The sequence below is a fragment of the Chiroxiphia lanceolata genome, chromosome 24 (assembly GCF_009829145.1).
Source record: "Chiroxiphia lanceolata isolate bChiLan1 chromosome 24, bChiLan1.pri, whole genome shotgun sequence".
Taxonomy (NCBI): domain Eukaryota; kingdom Metazoa; phylum Chordata; class Aves; order Passeriformes; family Pipridae; genus Chiroxiphia; species Chiroxiphia lanceolata.
The window spans coordinates 4,521,603-4,543,012 of NC_045660.1; the positions used below are offsets into that span (position 1 = coordinate 4,521,603).

At 51.8% G+C, this 21,410-nt stretch overlaps 1 protein-coding gene across 1 annotated transcript; it reads right to left on the reverse strand.

Moving 5' to 3' along the window:
- Nucleotides 1-3,978: 3,978 nt before the first annotated feature.
- On the reverse strand, nt 3,979-19,716 carry GRHL3 (grainyhead like transcription factor 3). Its single transcript, XM_032710029.1, has 15 exons — nt 19,527-19,716; nt 18,785-18,846; nt 16,862-17,207; nt 16,526-16,605; nt 14,780-14,933; nt 14,172-14,283; nt 13,926-14,020; nt 12,195-12,353; nt 11,561-11,639; nt 11,041-11,174; nt 10,349-10,383; nt 9,564-9,652; nt 9,351-9,436; nt 8,466-8,530; nt 3,979-4,791 (listed from the first exon to the last, which is right to left on the reverse strand). The coding sequence occupies exons 1-15, from the start codon at nt 19,692-19,694 to the stop codon at nt 4,677-4,679; spliced, it is 1,779 nt and encodes a 592-aa protein (XP_032565920.1). The 5' UTR covers nt 19,695-19,716; the 3' UTR covers nt 3,979-4,676.
- Nucleotides 19,717-21,410: the final 1,694 nt, after the last annotated feature.

Below are 21,410 nucleotides of genomic sequence, written 5' to 3' on the forward strand. Positions count from 1 at the left end.
AACACTGACATTGGCACTGCAGATGCTGCCACAGCCCTGGAGCTGAGCAGCTCTTCCCTGCCTGGATGCCGAGCTCGTCACAGGGTGGAGGCAGAGCCCAGCTCAGCGGGAGGATCGTGGCCCTGGGTGCCCCTTGGCTGATGGTTGCCATGATTTTTTTCAGTCAGTCAGACCCATTTCTTGCCCTCTCTCAGGGGAGAGACCTCATCCCTCATCCCTCTCTACAGTTCCCTGACAGGAGGGTGAAGCCAGGTGGGCGTCGGTCTCTTCTCCCAGGAAGCAGCAGCAGGACAAGAGGGCTCGGTCTCAAGCTCTGCCCGGGGAGGTTTAGGTTGAATATTAGGAAGAAATTTTTTACAGAGAGAGTGATCAGTCATTGGAATGGACTGCCCAGGGACAGGGTAGATTCTCCATCCCTGGAGGTGTTCAAGGTGAGACTGGATGTGGCATCAGTGCCATGGTCTGGGAACCACAGCGGGGTTGGATCAAGGGTTGGACTCGACGATCTCAGAGGTCTTTTCCAACCTGGTCGATTCTGTGATTCTGTTCTCTGATTCTGTTAATGTCTTCTGAGATTCCTCAGTCCTGGGAGGTCACTGAAGGGTGGCAAAGCAGACAGCAGCAGCACTGCTGTGATTTCCAGTGTTTGAACCCACCCAGGTGGGGATTTTGTTCCAGCCACAGGCAGTGAGGGGACACACTGGTGGCATTTGTCTCTCCTGAGCCCTCGTGGCAGCACAAACGGGGAAATGGGGTTTTCTGGAGCTTCATCCAGGTCATATCCCAGACTTGCAGTGCAGTGCATGGACATGCCAGCTCCCAGCTCCCCAGAGCAGCTCTGCTGACTCAGCTGGGACGGGATCCCCGGACAAGGAATCCAAGGAACAGAGCCAGGCAGGGTGTTCATGCCGCAGATCAGACACACAATGCTTAAGGATGGTTACAAATTAATTAAACAGGGAGGGGATGGGGTAGAAATACCTTCAGCAGCTGGTGCAGAAATGCCCCCTTTAATTTCCATCAGTCTTTCATGCCAATTTGATCAGAAACCCTGCGATAGCACGTCAGTGCATGGAGGGACAAGGGGACACCATCACCACAATCACAGCCATGCATGTGGCCTTCTCTCTGTTTCTAGAAAAAATAATCACATCCCTTTTCCACTCTAACCTAAAAAGAGGGAAAGAAAATTGCACCGGATCAAAACTCCCAGACCTGAGTTCAGAGGTGACCTGAGCTCTTTGCCATGAGAACCCACAGAGCTACAGAATGGACAGTTCTAACAACATCTGCACAACTATAGAACCAACAACACACAGAGAACTATCCTGTGCTGTACCCAAAGAGCAGGGCTACCTGAGGCAAGAGACTTCACAGTTAAATTGATCAGTGGCTGATACAAAGCAGCAGCTCTTCTAAAAGCTGGTTATTCAGCAGCTGATGCTTGGGCTGCTTTGGAGCCAGAGTCTCAGTGTTCCCAGGACTTCACACAGGAGTCACAGTCAAACACACAACCAGGACAACTCTCACCTTGCTGAGGTCTGTGCACACTGAGTGTGAGCACTGGACTCTGACCAGCTGACAGTGCCAGGACATTCACCCGGGCTGGGGGTTCCAGTGCCCGTCTCACCCATCAGAAATTTAATTATCCAAACCCAAGGGGAAACAGGTGAGACAGCAGAGCTGGGGGAACCCTCAGCAGCTTTATGGAAGGTTTCCACCCTGCAAAGCAGATGCAGACAGGGCTCCATTTTCCTGTCTTTAATCCTCTCCTCTGATACCCAGCACAGTGCCAGGGCTTCTCCGAGCACGGCGTGTGGGTGTCCCAATAAAACACGGGATGCTGCTTTTCCCTTTATAGCACTGGGGAACCACACCACACACTGAGCTCCTCGGCTGCCTGGCTGATGATGCAAGGAGTGAATAAGCACGAATAAAGACACAGAAACTGGGTGTTGTTTGCAGAAGTGAAGAGCAGAGCCCTCCGCCCAGCGCCGGGGATACCAGGGCTCTTGCACAACTCAGCTCACATGCTGCTGCTTCTCTTTTGGATGCACCCCTGTCTTTGTGGGCACTCATTCACCAGGAGCACTTTGGAAGTGTTCCTTCCTCCACAGCTGCGGGGAGGGGGAGGAAGTGGCTCCCAGCCTGTGAGCAGCAGGATTGGGATGCCAGAGTGGGATTCCTCCACCAGGATTTCCCTAAACCCTGCACAGCACACAGTTCTCAACCTGGGTTCTCAACCTAAAAGGGCTGGATCACTGATGGCTCAGCAGCTAATTGGTGGAACTTGGCTCTGTGAATTGGAAAATGGCCATTAGCTAAAGTTGGTTTGAAAGCTTCCAGTTTTGTAATTTTGAATAATTAACACAAAATAATAATTAATGCAAAAAAAACCCCCTCCTCTGTGTTTTCAGCTGAGAACACCAGTGCTGCAGGCTGACCGTGCCATTCCATAGGGAATGTTACCCTGGAAGGGGGGGTCCATCCTGAGCAGGGGAGGAATAAAGGAGAAGGGCAGGGGGGCAGATCCTGGAGCTCAGGGATGGGCTCTGGGGTCAGTCACACACTGCCCTGTGCAGAGCACACATCCAGCCCCTGCAGCGTCCATCTCCCAAACCAGTTTACTTTGTGTTCCTGACTGGAGTCAGCACAAACCAGCTCCCAACTGTCCGGGGCAGCCCCTCCTGTGTGAGCAGGAGCCCTTTGCACAACACAACTTCTCCCACTTTCACACGACCTCTGCTCGCTGTGAGGGGGGTGTGTGTGTGTGTGAATCGCCTCCGTCCTTCTCTCGTATCTTGATCTTCAAAAGGAACTGGTGGGCTCCGGGCGAGGAGCCAGGAATGCTCTCACATATTTGGGAGCTCTGCTTTGCGCAACCTCCGCGGCAACTCCTCGCCCTTGGCTGGGAGGGATGAGCGATACTGAGCCAGTCAGCAAAACACCCACCCCTGGGTGGCAGCGGGCGGAGGCTCCGCTCCTGCGCTGCCCTGGATCACCCGGCGCTTCCCTGCCCGCAGCAGGCACCGGCACCGAAACCCTCCCCGAGCCAGGATCACCCGGGAAAAGCCCCTGGTTCTCTGCCCCATCCCACCGGCAGAAAGCCGGGGAGTCGTTTGGGAGGTGCAGACTCAAGGAGCCCTGCAGAGCTCAGGGTGGTTTCCCGTGGGATGGAGTGCCTTGAAATCCAGCAAAATCCAGCTTTGTTCTGCGGGGAACCCGAGGTTACAACGTGAGGTGGTTTTTTCTGTTATAAATTAGGAGAGGTGCTGCTCGAGTCACTGAAGTCAAAGAGGGTCAGATGGGCAACGCTGAGCATTGGGGGATTCCTGGTGTGACTGGTTTGAACTGGAGCTGAAGCTCTGCTGCGGGAGGACTGCAGGCACAGCCTCACAGAACCAACAGTGAATCAGAGAAATCCTGCTGAAGAAGGTGTTTGTGATATGAAATGAGGGAGTGCAGAGTGCTGGAGAGATCTCAAAGGTTGATAAGCCTTTAACTTATCTGAGCTTCATCTTAGAGGCCTCTACCAACACTTAAGTAACACAAAATTCACCCACCTGATGCATTTCTTTCCCAGTGAAAGTAGAGCTGTTCTCTCTTCCCCAGTCACAGGACTCAACGTGGCGAGGAAAAGCAGAGGATGAAGATGAGGGAGGAGGAAAGGCCCCAGTTTCCATTGGTCAGAGGACTAATTAGCAAATACAGGGCTCCCCTTGGCATTAGATTACCTGAATGGGAGTCAGCTGTAAACAGTTGTAGCACAGGGGTGAAGGACTGAGAGCTGGTAGAGTGAGGAGTTCAAACAGTTGGTGCAGGGCAGGGAGGAGGATCACGGCTGCCCATGGAACGTGTGGTGCAAAACCATCCTCGAGTCCTTTGGGTGCCTCTGAGGTCACGTCCCTGCCCTGGCTCCTGCCCAGCCCATCCCAACTCCAACTCCAGAGCTGGGTGAAACAGCTCATTTTCCGTCTTTGAACCTTTATTGCTACGGAATATCCAAAACAACAAAACCAACAACACAGTTACAAAAGGAGTTCACGGAGAAATGTGAAGCAGCCTGTGTTTGAAATGCTCTGTGTCACCGTACTGAGTCCGATATAAAACAATGCATATTTATACATATATAAAATACAAAAGGAACAATACATCAGAAATGTATAAACAAGGGCTGTGGAGGCCTGGGTGGTATTTACAGTCAGAGATGTGGCAGGGTGGGGGGTGGGAGCAGGCAGTGTCCGTTCAACAGGGAGCTGAAAATGCATCTGTGAGAGTCTCTGTGACAGAGAGAAGCTCAGAGCTGGAAACAGTCTGAAGGTTCTGTGGTCTGGGAGAAACCCAAGACCTGGGGTAGGATCAGTCACAGCCAAGGCCACCAACTCTGGTCTCTCTGCCTGTCAATGTCACTTGGTGTCCCCAGCTCTGAAACAGCAGGGCAGGCCCTCAGCGCCAGAAGAGAATAAAATAAAATAAAATAAAAAATATTAATAATAATAAACCCAGCAGAGCAAAGTTCCACGTTCACATCCATCACTGATCTCGAGGCAGTTCTGTGGCCTGGCCCCGAGGCCGCCCCGGCCACGGGGGGTTCAAGTCAAGGCAACAAGAGGGGGCACGAGGCTGAGCTCCGTGGGCTTGGAGAGAAGTCCCAGTTAAGTGCTGCCTGAGGCTCTTTAGAGCTCCTTGAGGATGACCTGGAACTTGTTCTCTGCTTCCACCACGTCCAGCAGAAAGGCCATGTGGTTGCTGTAGTGCTGGATGATGTTGTTGTCCATGTTCACCAGGATCCTACGGGAGAGGGAGAAGGGCTGGGTCAGCAGCAGCACATTGAAAGCAGGGCCACTTTGCCCAGCCCAAGGGGCTTAGCCACCGTTAATCAATTAATTAACTGATGGATTAAAGCCACAGCACAACACAAGGGAAGGTCCTGCTGAGCTTTTCACAATTCTCCCAGACATGCCTTGCCCCAGCATTGGCTCCAGAGGTAAATCCCTCTGGATTATCAGGGTGTGAATTCAGAGCAGAACTGCTCACTCCTCCCTTCCCACCCAGGTGCTTCCAGGGCTGTTCTGAAGGAGCTGAGGCTGCTTTGGGAGCACATGGAAGTGGTTTGGGACGGGTCTTTCTCCTTTCCAGAACTGACTCTGAGTGCTGCCTGGGAGCCCCTTCTGCAGGAACTCCCTCAGCCCATGGCAAATCCCCCCCATGCTCCAGGGATCCCAGCCCTGCTGCAGATGCCTCAGCTTCCCTGAGCAGGAATCAATCCCATGGAGACACGAGGAAAAGGAAACATTTCCAGGGCAGATTTAAACCCCAGGTTGTGGTTCTGTGCCAGGCAAGTGTGCCCCTTGTTCCTGTGACTGGAAGGGGCAGCCTGGCATCACCCCACAGTGTTCCCATAAATCAGTGTGAAATTTGGAGGAAACAAAGAACAAATGCTCTTTCTTTGCAGGAAGGAACAACCCCTCCAGGTTCCCACTGGGGTCATTAATGGGGCAAGAGCGTTAATTGTGCAACGCTCCTCAAGCCAAGACTGAAAAGGAGGGAGGCTGAGCCTCTGACAGATCCAGCAGTTCAACAAGCATAGCCACGGGGCCCTGGTGCCCCCCAGGGAACCCCTCGGGGGGCAGGGCAGGCTCCTCACAGCCCACCCTGCAGCCCTGGAGTGGCAGCTCTGCCCTCGTGTCTGGGCTGTTCTGCTCTGAGCCGTGCCCAGGGCTGGATGCTGCCTTTCAGGAATGCCCAGAACATTTCCCAAGGCTGGGAATTCTGTCAGGGCACAGTTGGGGGGCACAGCCCACCCAGCACAGGGGAAGGCTGGGACACATGGGCTGATCCATCCAGGGTGTTCCCAGGGGATCACAACCTCTGTGGCTGTATCCCAGCCCTAGCCCCAGCACCCAGGGGCAGGTCCCCAAGCCCTGGATCCCAGGTCTGGCCTCCCACAGGTGCCCCAGAGAGTCTCTGAGGGTTCCCAAGGGTGGGATGTCACAAAAAGCTTTGCAGCAGCAGAGCTGCTCCCTTTATCTCTGCCTATCTCAGTGCAGGAAGCCAGAGGAGTCACCTGTGCCTGCTGCTCCCGTGCTTCCATCTGATTTCCCAACCACAAACGATTCCAGGCAGTGTTGATCAGGAATCTGAGAGCCCTGTATTGTTTTTCTAGACCAAACCTCACCAAGATACAGAATCTCTTATTATTGCCCCTGAGTCACCCTGGGCCCGAGTTCATCTGCGTGAGCTCATCGCCCTGGGCAGGCCCCTGGCTGGGGTAGGACCTCACCTGCCATCAGGCCAGGCAGGACCACTGAGCTTCACTACTTTCCACCAGATGAAGATCTGCCCCCCAAGCTGTAATTACCACGAGACGATTGTTTAGGGTGGAGCCATAGGATGAAATTATTGAAAATTAAATCTGGGGGAGCAGGAAACGGGGCCTGACCCTGCCATTGTACCACACTGGAGGTGTCTTTTATCTCCCTCACGCTTCAGCAGTAACTTCTGGCACTGGTCACGTCCAGCTTTCATCAAACCAGATGTCAAGATTATTTATTTGAACTAATTTCCAGGCGTGGCCTTTTCTCTTCATCAGACACCTCTTTGCTCCTCCGTCCTGGGGAAGAGCTGGAAGGACACCTGCCTGTTTTCCCTCCCAGTCATTATTAAACAACATTCACTAAGTATCAGACCAAGTAATGAACAGAACCAAAGCCAAACAGAGTTAAGGAGGCCTCTCCCCTGAAGTGCTGCTGTTTCCTGGTCCACCTGCAAACTCATCAGGGCTGGGACCTCTCCTGCCCTGCACATGCTGACACTCAGCTGGGCCAGGACACTCCAGCCCAAGCTGGAGTCAACTCAGAGGAGCTGCTGCCTGATGACACTCTGGTGACCTGTGGTGGCCACATCACAAGCCACCAGCACCGCTGACACGCCCGAGGTTGGGCTCAGCCCTGGAGCTGGAACAATAAACTGACCTCCCCTGTCCCTCACAGTTGTTCTTCTCCCAGGTCAGACTCGAGGCCCTCTCTGCCTGCAGGAGCAGGGACAGCCCCCTCCTCCACCAGTGCTGCTCTTCTTTGGGGAGAAAATTCCACTTTCTGGGGCTAATGGATGAGCAGCATCTGACAGAATGTCCCTGAGCTCAGGAACAGGTGGAAGAACATCCTGACAAAGTTGGAGACCTCACTATGGCCCATCCCTCATCCTAAAATTAGGGCCATATTGAAAAACTGTTTTTAAAAGGGAAAGGTTACTTGGCTTTGGAGCTGAGGTGGTTCAGCTTCCCAGTTCAGTGACACATCCCAGTGTGGAGGAGCAACCACGGCCTCCCGCCTCCCACCTTGCAGCTGCCTCCAGGCCTCCCTTCAGCTCTGCCCCCACGAAGCAAACCAGCCCAGTCCCCTGGGATCGAGTTATGGTGACACCAAACGAGGTGGAAGATCCCACCCAGGAGCTTTAGGACTTTCTCACGCCACTGCCACCAGGAAGGAGATGCAGAAGCAGGGCTGTGGGCTAAGCCCAAGACCCCAGGGGCCCTGCTGTCACACAGAGAACCCCTCTGGGCCGTGCTGGTGGGAGCAGCAGAGCTGCCCAACGCAGGACCTGTCTCAGCCTCGTGTCTCTGCCTCTCCCCATGCTCAGAGCTGGGCCAGGGCCAGCAACAACAATGAGTTCATCTCCCAGGCAGTCACTGCTGCTGCCCAAGCCTGATGGTATCTCACTCACTCTGCAGGAAGGGCTCTAAGCTGGGCTCTGTGAAAAGAAGCCTGGCACTTTATGAGTCGCTCCCACTCCATCAGCTGAAGGGAGAACTTGGTGCCAGAGCTGGGGATGGCACGGGGGGGTTCTCAGTCCAGAAAGCATCCCTGAAACTAGCACCTGGCTCCTCATGGAGAGCTCTGCCCTCCAGGGAACACTCAGCAGCTCCTCAGCTCCTGCAGGCCCACACCATTCCCTGCCTGGATGGGGCAGATTCACAGGGATCTTTCCCTAACAAGCACCACGTTGGAATAACTTGAGAAGCCATTTCACATTTACCACAAACCTCACCTGTCGCCCCCTGAAAGCATCACCTGAGCCAGCACAGTCCCCCCCTGAGCCAGGGACATTTCAGAGTTGGTTTGGAGAAGCAAACATTGATCCCTCTTTGATAAGTTCTCCATAACCTCAGGCTTTTAGACTGAGACACAAAGGATCACCCATTAAACTACCCAAATAATTCCTCCTTCACCCAACTTCCTTTCCTTGGGAGACTTCACCCTCCAAACAAATATAATACAAACAGGTATTATCCGAAATCTTTAAAGCCCAGAGAGATCTGAGTTTTATATACTCCAAATGGCACAGCCTGACATGGCTTTGCCTTTTATTATCTTGTTAAAATGCTGTTTGAGCCTATGGCAGCGTCCCAGAGAGGATGGGGGGTTTGGAGGCACGGCATGAAAGCAGATGAGAGATTAGCTTACCCTCTTTTGCATTTTTTGTAGACTTTATAAATGCTTTCTTCAGGAAGCCCATATTTTTCTGAAATCTGTGAGAGAAAACATGGCAAATCTTTGTACTTGTAAAATGAAATTCCCATGATAAAAATCACAGATAACACCAAGCCAGGGGTGTTCAGCAGCAAAAGATCCCACTCCCTCTTACTCAAGAAAAAAGGGGCCAGAGCCACAACCTGAACTTTCTCCTGGGGAAGTTCAGTTTTGGTCTCAGGATGACAGGAGGTTTGTAGGTTTTTCCCAAGCATTTTTCACAGAGTTTTTTTTCCTCTTTGTGGTGAGGGATAGCGAGGGACAAGATGGCAAAGGGTCCTCTGTGCTGACATTTTTCAAACTCTCTATTTTTAAAAGTTTGTGAAACCAACAGAGCTTAAAGTGCAGCTGTAAAGCCACCCCAGATCTGGGAGGTTTATTGTTTGCTTCCTTCCCAGCAGTCTCCAAAGAGAACTGGGTTATCAGAGATGCTGCTGATAATCACCACAGAAATATGTCTGTGCTCCTCAAACACAGCCAGGGAATTCCAGCAGGAGGCCAGAGCTGACTCCAGCTTGCACATCTCCAGCCTTGAGAATGGAAAAGGTGTTTTATGGTGGAAAATATGAATGTGCTGCCACAGGAGGAGGTTCTGTTGTGCTCTGAGCAGAACATCTTGCCACGAGGTGTGTTCCAACACAGCTCCTGTGCCAGGAGCTGTTGGTAGAACTCACCTGCTGCTCACACTTTCCGTTTCCATTCCCAAGGGAGAGCAGACAGGAGATGGGAGCAGCCTTACCTCCACCCCGCTGTACCCCAGCACCATTCCCTTTTCTCTGCAGTTTGCTTATTCCCCAGGGGGGTTTTGAGAGCACTTACAGCTGTCCTGAGGCCCTGGAGATCTGGTGTCTTCAACATGAGAGCATCAAACACTTCCTCCGACTCCCTGCGCACGTACAGCAGGACTGGAAGAGAGAAAGGGCAGCACTGACTCAGGGATCCCCCCCAGCAGGGTCCCACAGCCACGTGGCCTCATGGAATTCAAGACCCCAGGTTTGCCTGAATGGAATGGGTTCCCCTCCCAGGGATTACCTCTCTGGGGATCCTCTTCCTTGGTTTGCTTCGGAGGAACCGGGTCGAACTCGTCCGTGAAGGAGGCGCCGCTGCGTTTTAGGGGCAGCCTGGGATGAAGGAAACAAGTCTCTCAGGAGCACAGAAACAACAACAACAGCCAGCAAAATAACTCCAGCAACTGAACTTCTGATTGAACAGCCAATAACCCCAGCAACCAACCAGCAATTAAATTTGGGCCTGTAATTGCAGCAGCAAGTGTCCACCAGAGCTGTGACTTCGTGCCTAAAGCCCATGGGGAGCTCAGGGAGGACCTGCAGGGGGTTTGGTGTCACACCAAAAACAAAAGTCTTTTGCACCCTTGTGCCATTGTCTCTCTATTGATATCACCAGACAGTGGATCATGGGGGAGATACTGGTTCCCCCCACTTCAGACACAGCACAAGTGTGATTTCTACTTCATTCCAGGTTATTTTACAGCCTCTGGTTGCTTGAACCCTCCAGTGGTAGTTGTGATCTTTTATCTTCCCTTTCTAACGTTGTCTCAATGAGAACAGCAGGACAGTCAGGGACCAGCTCACGTTGGAGGGGCTCAGTGACAGGGACAGAAATGGGTCCGTGTTTCTGCCGCCCTTGAGTCCATTCTGAGCCCAAGTTTAACACATTCTGAACTCTCAAGGGCATCAGGGAGACACTGTGCTGTGTTATTTTGCACCCATGGACACACTGCCTATGGACATCAGCCAGCCAGGACATTCCCAAAGTCAGAGAGCAGTTGAGGGGTGGGAGATGCACACAGTCCTTACCTGTTTGCAGCGTTGGGAGCAGCAGGAGGGAGCCCCTGAAATGGAAAGGGAATGTGGATCTGTGAGTTTGCACAGCACCACTGAGTGCCAGACAAGCTGGGCTGGGGCAACACGGGCACAGTTTAAACATGATTTCCCTCCTCCCAGCCCATCAGTTTTCCCACGCAATTAAACCCAAACACCTGTTTGTGTTTCTTAGATCAAACGAAATCTGATGTAAAGAACTGCTCTAGGTTCCTTCTTTTTGACAAACTGGACAGTTGTTTCTGAAACAAGGAATGCTGATGAGCTCTGTAGGATACTGGGTTTAGGTTTCCTTAGGCTCGAGGGGGTAGAGAGGGGCAGAGATGTCCCACACATGCAGGGACTGATAATCATATTTTTCTACAGTTTCCTTTCCGCTGATATTTTTGCTACCACTCCAGTCCTCTGTGGAAGCTGCAGGTGACACCTGGAAACCACAGGAATATCTGGCTGGAAGGAACCTGGCAAGGTTATCTCGCCCATCACTGCTGCATGACTGGGCCACTCCTGACAGCCGTGTCTCTGAGTTCACCACGTTTCCACAAGGAACTGTGGCTTGGTTTGGGATTTTTGCATGACACAGGTCATGTGTGGGAGACTGATCAGCCTGGAAATGATGGGGGTGACAGGTGAGGGCGACAGGTCGGTTGTTTTCTGCGGGGACTCACCGTGCCACACCTCTGCAGGCTGGAGAAGTGGACGTTGGGGATGAACAGGACCGGCTGCGTTTCCAGGTCGGTCTCCGGCCGCAGGAACGTGATCTCGTTCCCTCTGAAGCCAGAGAGCAAACAGCCTTTCAGACCTACAGATGGAAAGTCCAGTTCATCTCAGTTCAGATGGCCCCATGAGAGGCAGCTGTGAGAGAGGGGAAGGCGCCTTCCCAGGGTGTCCCAACAGAAATATTGGAATCAAGACAGGGCTCTGTGGAACCGGGTCTCCAGGGCTGCCCAGTGCTGGCTGCCCTGGGGAATGTCCTGCCATGAGCCCAAAGGGATTCAGAAGGGTTGGTTGGTGTCAATAAAAGGCTTTGGGAGATTTGGTAGGAGCCCAGCAAGGACCTGACTGACAGGCTGCTTCCGAGTGGTGCTGATTGCATCAGGCTTGGGATACCCAGGGCCAGATCCCGTGGGAGTTAACGGATATGGATTTCAACACACTTGGGATCAGGTAACAAACACAGGCACTGACCATTGTTGTTGGAGTCCAGGCATTTTCCTTTCCTTCTGAACTGTTTCCTTTCATCATCCCGCATTTTCCTCTCTGCTCCCTGTGGGCAAAAATCAGGACATTGGGAATTCCAAGAGAGGGTTCACTGGCTGCCTCTGGGATGGGGAGCACACTAAGGTAAAGGCAGCCTTTATTCAAAAATGATCACCTCAGAGGCTCCACAGGCCAGGACTCTCTGATAACTTACCAATTAGAAAAAACCCCAAAACCACAAAAATAGAATTTGCTTTTAAAAATGAAAAATATGGATGAAAATAGCAGTGAGAAATTTTTCCACGGGGAAAAAATATCCGAGGTTGGGGGAAGAACCTCGAAGGAAATTCTCATCTCTTCTGATACTTAAAACCTTTGGAAAAATAGGGTTTACTGTGAGGCACAACCCCAGGTAGGTCTGATTTGAACTCTTCAGTGATCGCTCTGCAAAGGCCTCAGTGCAGACCCAACCCCGCCGTCCTGTCCCGCTCAGGTGAGGGGTCCTCAGCCCTGACCTCTGGGCTGTTCTGGGCTCTCACAGCCTTTCTCCCTTTTCTCCTGGAGCCTCTGGCCACCAGGCTGAGCCCCCCTTGGAGCAGCAGCTGGAGCAGCAGGGCTGTACCTTGTCACAGAAGATCTTGATCTGGCAGACGGCGCGGTGCACGAGCTGGCTGCCGCCGCCGCCGCAGTCGTACGTGTCGATCTGCAGGTTCAGGGGGACACCCTTCACCCCCTTCTGGGAGGAGAAGTCTGTGCTCAGGCAGTTCACCCCAATAAACACCTGCAAGCAGGGACAGAGGATGATGTTTTCAGCACCAACGTTCTCACCCAAGGAAAGGGAGGACAGGATGGGACAAAACCAGCTGCTGAGCCTCCTCCCAACCCTCCCGGTGCCAGCCCAGCACCTGAGCTGTTGGTTTCCCACCCTGAGCACAGTCTTGTTCCCCCACACCTATTCCAGCTCTTCAGCACTCCCAAAATTCTGCCTGGGGATGTCCTTGCTGATATTTCTGAGCTTTCATTTGAACAAGGGACCCCCAGAGAGCAGAGCCCCGGAGGAAGGGAGGAGGGATAAACTGCAGCCTTGGGAATTGCACAGCAGTGCTGCTGCTTAAATGAATATTCATCACACACTGGTCTCTTTTATCAGGAAGATGGAGTCAGCTCCAGTGGAAGCTTTTGAAGAAAAGCTGAGCACAGCTATAATCCACATTTTATCTCCAAATTGCCAATTCATTGGTATGATCTTGAAATTCCTCTGGACTCTGGGGATAGATTTGCAGCTGGAGAAGCTACCACAGCTCCTTCAACAAGGCTTCAGCTGAGGATTACAGCCCTGAAATCCAGTGTCAACTCTAGTCAGTACCTGAGTATGGGAAAGAAAACCACTCAACTGTGGTGTGAAGTTTAGTTGGAAGGAGAGAAGTAACAGGTGCCACAGACGACCGAAATTCCTGACCCCTCCTGTCTCACTCCCAGCCCTCTCAGCTCTCTGAAGTCTCACCTTTACCTGCCCCAGGCCAGTGCAGGGACAGAGTTTCTGCTAAGAGTTAAACCCAGTTTTGCTGAGGTGCCTCCAGGGCTTGCCACATACCTGACATATTTCCATTTCTGACAACTTTGCCTTGAAGACATTTGTTAACCTCTTGGGTTGTAAAAGACCCACGTTGCCTTTGGGCTAAAGAAGGGCTTATTGAGATCCCAAAGCAGAGTTTTCCCAAGCTTCAGAGGCATGGGGTATTTATGCTTTCCTTTTTTTCTTTCCTTCATCTGTTTTCGAATGCTCCTCTCAATCCACACTTGATACAAAGTGCTAATGAGAGGCTCTGAGGAGACAGCAGAGCTGGAAAGTTGTTGCTCTAAGCTTTATAGAGATTTTAAGGTGAAAAGGGATCTTGTGACCTGCCTGGCTCCTTTCCATATCACACAAGGCACGGGAGGGTGGTCAGTCATGTCTGCATCCAACTGCTGCCTTGAAAGGAGGGTCTTTGTTCCCTGAGCTGGGGGTTATTTAAACAGGCTTCAGGTACATGTGAGCAGAGGCCTGAGCTGCTGCAAAAACCTTTTCTTCAGAGTTATCCATCAGCACTAGGAAAACATCCCTGAGCCTGTCTGGGGTGTACCCAGTGTGTTTATTAGCTAATGGCAATGCTTAAACACACAGAGAAGCCCCGTGTCCTCCCCGCTGTCCTGGTGGGTAAACACTCCCTGGGGCCGCTGGAATGGCACTGTTTGGATTTGGAACTCTCCCTGTCTTTCAGCTGAGGAGTGGGGGGAGCATCTGGGCCGTCAGGGAGGAGCTGCTGCTGCAGACCAAGGCTTCCCACATCCCTCTCCCACGCACAGTCTGTACCTTTGCCTCCTCGTGGATGTTCCACACGAAGGACAGGGCGTTGTAGGCCAACTCCTCGATGTTCTGCACCGTGTTGAAGTTCTCCTTGCAGTCAGCTGGAAGGCAGTGGAGAGGCAGTTTATACTCAGGCTGCAAGACATCCCCCAGGCTCCCCAGCTCCCCAAAATCCTGCCCCTCCAAGGCCAAAAGAAGCCTTGTGATTTAACAAAGTGGTGCCAGGGGTTCCCAGCCCCGCCCAGCTCGTACCCACGTCGATGACCCTCTGCTTGGCCGTGGGCTGGCGGGAGTGCCAGTGCTTCCAGAACTTGAGCTGCTCCGTGGGGATCTTCTCGTTGTCAAAAACAATCATCACCACGCTCTGTAACACAGCCAGGACAGCCCAGGTCAGCACACACAGCAGGCTGGGGCTTGGTGCCTGCATTGCCCTTTCCATCCGTGCCAAGTGTCACAGTGCCACAGAAAAGAGGAGGTTTTATACCTGGGCAAACTGAGGCAGGCAAGGGAAGGGATTTGAGTCTCAGGGGTGGCTCTGAGGCCTGGCCACACATCCCGGGAACAAGATGTGGAACCTCTCCCCAGCTCAGAGATCTCCCCAGCAGGGTCCCCAGCCAGCCCTGGGCTCGGGAGCCCTTTGTGCACCCCGGCCTCACTATGAGAGGTTCCAGCTGCCCGGGGACACGACCTGTGCATCAGAGGATTCCCTTGCTCTGAGTGAATCCATGCCATTCATCCCTTCAAGCCAACACGAGCCACAAAGCCATCACTCATGCTCAGCTCTGTTCCCAGGCCCGTGGAATTGCTGCATGTCCGACTCCGACTCCGCGTGTCAGCAAAATTGTCAGCTTGGCTCTTACCTTCACTTTATTTGAGGACAAGTGTAAACATTTGCTGTCTCCTGCTGTCCGCAGAGTGATGGGGTAGAACTGTCCTTTGTTGAGGTAGGCCATGGGAGAGTCCCCAGACTTGATGTGAATGGCTTTGGGTGACCCCAGCGTGTATTCAAAGTCACTTGTACGGAACAAAGAGAGAATGATGAATAAGCACACGCTGCTGTTTCACTCCAAAAAGCAAAACAAGAGCCGTGGAAGCCTCCACCCCTGCAGGTTACAGGCTGCAGACACTGCACACACAGGAGTTTCTGCTCTGCTCCCCATCTCACACACCCCGACAGCGCTGAGCACCTCCCAGCACAGCACATTCTGATCCTCCCCAGCACCCCAGGGAGCAGCAGTTCTCCAAGAGGCTCATTTTACCCTTTGGTTTTGGCTTAAAAAACCCTGGACATGATTGTAACCAGTATTTTTCTGTGGATGGCACCAGAACCATTGCTCAACCAACACCATAAACCAAAGCACAGAGAATAGGTACCCGCAATGAGACTTTTACAACGTGCTAAACTCAGAGTCCTGTCTCCAAATTCACACCCATAAATGGCTGAGCCAGGAATACTGTCCCTTGATGGTCCTGTCAAAGCAGAAGGACCTGCAGGACATTGCTTGATTATCCAGGTAGAGCTGGACTAAGAAGCCCAGCTTGTGGAACCCTCAGCCTGGTGGGCAGCAACTTTAGTCTTAAACTAGAAAAGATTTGTGTGTCACACAAAGGTGTCACTGTGGACAAGGAAATCTGAGAGAAGATCCTCATTTTCAAAAGCTCTTGGGCATCCACCAGCACCTCTGAGCATTCAAACCAGGAGGCCACAGCTCAAGCTGCTTTCTGCTGTGAGGAATCTGAGCAGGAGCCTTCACACAGACCCTCCAAGCACCCTGTTCAGTCACCAACCCATCTTTTTCTTGCTCCACCTCTGAAGATGGGCTTGGCAGCTCCTCTTATCTGGAGCCAGGAGAGCCAGAGAACTCCAGTGCACAAATAGACAGGGAACAGAGACGAGCTGGTGTCTGTGTGAACATCCCCACGTCTGACAGCTGAGTCACCCAGTCAGCTGACTCAGGAGGCAAATAAAAAGTGGGAGGTGAAATAATGTTACCTGCTGGGAGGTTTGATGCAGTATCTAGAGCAGTGAGGCTCTGCCTGAGAGAGGGGTGGAAAGGAGGAAGACATCCCTCTCGTGTTTTAGGAATGAGAGGCACTGGCACCCTCTAAAATCAAGGTTGACTAACAGTGCTAAGTGAGAACCTAAACCTTAGATTAGGAGGAGGGTAATTATCACCCTCATCAACTGCAATCCTTGTTTTCTCTGTCATTTGCCCCATTCCAAGTAGCCTGTGGGAAGATGGTGCAGCGACCTGGATCTGTCTGTATCACAGGAGCCAGGCAGTGCTCCCTGGGAAGGGGCTGGAGCACAAAAAAGCCTCACATGGACACCTCAGGGCCAAGGTGCTCATGAGATGTGACCAAATTTACACCAGTTTGTACAGAGAACATGAACTGCTTTGGGTCTAAAAGCTCATGGGACAGCAACTTGCTCCCAAGGCACCGGGGAGACACAAATTGTCTCTGGAAAAGCACGAGCTCTATAATTTGCACTGGTCATTGCCCAGACTGGAGTGGGGAGAGGGAAGGGATGAAGTCATTCCCCAGGGAAGGGACACAGAGCCCAGTGTTCACTGGAAAGCCCAAGCCCAGGGACTGGCAGTTACCTCTTCACACCGTCCGTGCTGTAACTCTCGGGGCAGGGCGGCTCCGGCTGCGGCTTGAGGATGTCACTGAAGAGCAGCGACTGCAGACAAGTGCAAACAAAACAGTCAGAAGCAGAACCTTCCATTGCTTTTTCCAATCCACCTTCTCCCAGACGCCACAACAGAGGCCACAGATAAAACACAGACCCCCATTTCAAAGCCTTATCCCATTTCCAAACCCGACGATCCCACGGGAGCGGCACTGAGCTCCTAACGCAAGAGCAAATCTCCCACTGACTCCAGCACGAGCAGAGCCTAAAGTAGACCCCCAAACTCCTGCAGTGAAAGGGCTCTGACCTCCTGGGGGTCCTCTTTGAAGGTGCTGTCTGGCTGCCACCGCTGCTGCGCCGGGGCCATGGGGAGGCTCTCGAAGAGGGAGTTCAACGAGCTGTTGTCGTACACGTCCCCAGCAGGGACCAGGTAGTTGTCTGGGGTGGCCTCCAGCTTGCTGGTGCCTGGAGGGAGCAGGGCTGGCTTGTGAGGGGGAGGAGGAGGAGGGATGCCTTCGAGACTCAAACCATTCTTCTTCTGTGGCTCACAGTACTCCTGGGTCATGGAAACGTTCTCAGACAGGAGCTTCATGAGATGGGCTGAGCCGTCGAAGGAGGCGATCTCCGGGTCGTAGTCCATCCCGTGGCAGTGCCTGGTGGAGAAAGGGGCCTGTCTCAACCTGGGGCAGAGGTGGACAACCCCAGCGAGCTGTCACAGCAGGAACCAAGTGCCTTGATGTGCTGCTGGGGAGCAAACTGCACAGGTGACCTTGAGTCAGCTCCTGCTTGGCATGGGAGACCTGACAGGCCCCTGGGTGATCTCCACCCACACCTCCCAGTGCAATCAGCAAGAGCCAGAGGTGCTCAGCAGATAAGGGATGATCACATGGGATCAGAGAATTTGATTTAGACGTGGTTTGAGGCTGCACATCCAGGGCCTACATCCATTATTCCTTTATTTAGGCTATTAAATGCTCAGAGCAGCAGGGACAGTAATAAAGATAACTGCTATGTGGTCTTTGCATCTCAGTCTTTTTAGGGCTCATTGATGCTTAAAGTTGATTTTTTTAATATATTCTGGTTTTTGGGGGGTTTTTGTTTTTGTTTTTTGTTTTTTTTATTGGTTTTTTTTTTTTTTTTTTTAAGGAAAACCAATTCTTGTACAAATTCACAAACTCCAGGAGCTTAGGAAGCAAAATTCCCAGAGAACAAGATCAGTGAAAATCTAACAAGGCTGCAGTGTTGGAAGTGGCCTCTTCAGAGCAGAAAATACTTAAAGTGCAGGAGCTACCAAGTGATAAAACCCTACAAAACCACCCTCCTTGCACAGGGAAACCATCCCTTTGTGCAGCATCACTCCTGCAGCAGTGACTCCATGACCTGCTGACTCTGCAGCCCTGGCTGAGCTGGGAAAAGGGGATTTACTGCCCCTGTTACCAGGCTCAGAAAACACACCAACCCCCACATTAGCAACCCCTTGGTAGCAGGAGCCACCCCAAGGGTGAGCCAGGAGCTCCCACTCACTTCAAGCTTCACCTTCAGGTATTTGCTGAAATATCCACACTTAATAAAAATCATAGCACTGCCCAGAATGCAGAGGCCTCTCAGAGAGGAGAAATCAGCTCAACTCAGTTTACTTATGAAGAAGGAATGAAGTGTCACTCGAGAGGCTTATTCTGTCAAGTAGTTAAAAACTGACGACCAGAAAAGGTTGCCAAAGTACACAACATCCAGGGGAGCTGAACTCACAGTGGCAAATGAGCCATTAATTTAATAGTTAATTATCTGAAAACCTCAAAGGACAAATGGAGTCACTGGAAGAGAGAGAACCCTGAGAGACTGTGAGGAAGCGAAACAGAAACCCTTGTCAGCCCAGGGAATGGGAGAGCACTTGGCCATTCCCTTCTTGCTGCCAGTGCTTAATCCTTTTGCCCTTTCCAGCTGTCACAAAGCAGGAAATAAAGACAAATTCTTCAGCTGCTGCAAATCAGCACAACCCCTCTGAGCACAGCCAGACAGATCCTCAGGTGTGTAAATGGGTGTAGCTCCATTTATACCCGCTTGGGATCTGGTCTAAAGAATTTTAATGTATGTCTCAGGGTTAATAACCTGCACTGTTGTTGGTAATAACACTGTGCTTTGATGTCTATTTTATGCAAGCTAAGAGCCCCATCCTGCCAGCAGCTGCAGGAGAGGGAGACAGCTACAGAGAGCACAAACTGCAGCCAACCTCTTTCCTAGTTCGTTGCGTCCCATCATTCCAGCTGGAAGAATCCTCTTCTCCTTTGGGACCTGGAGCGAGGCAGAACAAAGGGTTTGTTTATTGTTAGATTTTATTAATGGAAAACAGAGGCAAAAATTAGCCTTGTCTGTGAGCAAGTGAAGTCTCAGAGATAAAACACTGTGTGAATAACAAACACAGCAGAGCTGGGCTCTCCTGCTGGGCTGCTGCCATGGATTCCCAAGTAACCTTAGGCAAGCCACATCATCTTGTTCTGGGAAGGACCTTCAAAAGCACCCAAGTGAGTGGGAACATCAGTCCTATTGGTTTCAATTAGGGATAAATCATATCCACATTTCTTGAAGCTCCATCCTACAGCAGCACTGGAAAAATAAAGCTGCTGGGGTCTGCGACAGCTATTCCAGCCCCGCATCTCTCAAAAGCTGTGGGGTGAAAAACCCACCAGCTTGAGACTCAAGGCACCTGGGTTCAGTTTTTCAACATGTTCTGGATTCCCTCAAAGTGGTGGTTTGTGCCTCAGTTTACCCCCTGTGTGCCCTGGGGATCATTGTGGCACTGGGGGGTCTTCTGAGGATCGTTACACAAACAAAAGGAGGAGCTCAGGAGATGGGTCCCCTCCTGAGGTGCTACAGATTTTACACACATTTTACACATATTTTACACATATTTTCCCTTCACACTTCTCCTCTGGGACCAAAGCCCCCCCAGCCCCATTCCCAGGGGGATGTACCATGTAGTAGTCGTAGAGGAGGCTCAGGGCGGCCACGCTGTCGTCGTCCCCGTTCACCCTCATCATGGCCTTGGTGGCTGCAGTCAAGGGGTTCTCCAGGTAGGTTTTCCAGGCTTCATCTTCATTGGTGTAGGGGAATTTCTGGAAGTTCATGGTGTCATTCTTCATCAGGCGCACAGACCTAAAACTGAGCCACACAGAGGGAACCGGGAGTGAAGGACGAGAATTTTCCACTGCCATGTCCGTGTCACCCAACTGGGCACACAAAGGGCTTCCCAAAGGCACTCTGGAATGGAGGAGGGATGATTTCCTTGTCCTTAACTCCCAGAGTCTTTGGGAATACCAGCTCTCCTGCCTGTAACTGTGTCCAAAATCAGGCCATGCAGGGGCAGCTGTGCCTCTGCTCCCTCCTCCTGCCCCACGGATGCAAAACCACGGCATCGTCTGCGCCTGCTCCTTCCTCAGCACACACCACCAGCCACTCACATCACACACATCACAGGGGGATGTTGATCAGTAAAAAGGGATCAGGAAACCCACAATTTTTCCTTGAATTTGGAGCTACAGGCCAGTGCAACCCACAATTAGGCACTGTCACTCCGTGTTCAGAGAACCTGCCCTGCCCAGACGAAACCAAACCTCATCCATTTTCTTTGCTGCAGTTCACGGGTTTTAAATTTAGTCCTAATCTAAATTAGATTTTTTTCCATCATTTGTATGTGATTTTTCTCTGAAGGAAGCAGACAGACAGATCACAACCCCCTCCCTTCCACTAAAAAATTCCTGGCAGAGGTGAGGCTCAGGGGGCTACGTGAGCTGGGAAGCAACACACCAAAATAATGCCCTGCCTGTCCTCTCTTCTGGTACTTTCTCCAGGCCTCTCCATCTTATGTTAATAAACTGTCAGACACTTAATTACCCAAACACAAGTAATCTTTCCTTTTCCTCCAGCAAACTCTACCAGCAGCCAGCACAGAAGTACCTCCGTGCATTCCCTGGGTGCTCCATGCTGCAGGTTCCCCCTGCTCAGAGGGCAGAATCATGGAATCACAGGATCATTAAGGTTGGAAAAGACCTCCAAGATCATGGAGTCCAACCTTTGACTGAATATCCACCAAACCACAGAGGATGAGCCAGTGGCTGTGCTCCTGTCACACCCTTCAGCCACGTGTACACGGTGTCACCACGACAGCTCACACTATTCAGCATAAAAGAACAAGTCCGTGGACAAAAATTACTTCTTCCTCCAAGTGGAAATACTCAGGAGGGTGAGACAGGGTTTTTTTAGCAGAAGAGGTTTAAAAAAAAAAATCAAAAGAAGATTACTTTAAGTCTCCAAAGTCACCAAGAGCCAGCTGGGGTTAAATCATGACATCAGTTGCTGATGTATTTTATGGGAAGGTGAAGAAAATCTCCAGGAGTTAAGGCAGTGAATGCTGCATTTTTATAAGGAATATGTTGTTTTCATTAAGCTACTCTCCTTGTGTTTATAATAAGTCCTGGTCTAGACTTTTAAGTGAATCATTGGGAGAACAATAATTCCTCTTGAAAGGAACCTGGCATCTCTGAAACTCTCCATGACTGGAAACCCTGACAGGTAGTGCCAGCCTGCCCACGCTGGCAGGGGCAAAGCCAAGGGCTCAGGAGATGCTCTTGGGGTGGAACCTTGGAAGGGCACAGAGGTGGACCTTGGATGGGGTGAAGGATGCTGGTCCATCCTCCCTGGCAGCCTGGCTTCACTCCTGCACACCTCTCAGTCTCTCCCACTGCCACGTCTCCAGCAGGGAACACACTTATAAACCACACAGGGATAGCTTTGGTGATGCTCCTGAGCTCTCCTTGGCTGAGCAGCAGGGATGGGGCCATCAAGGGCTCTCCCTGCTC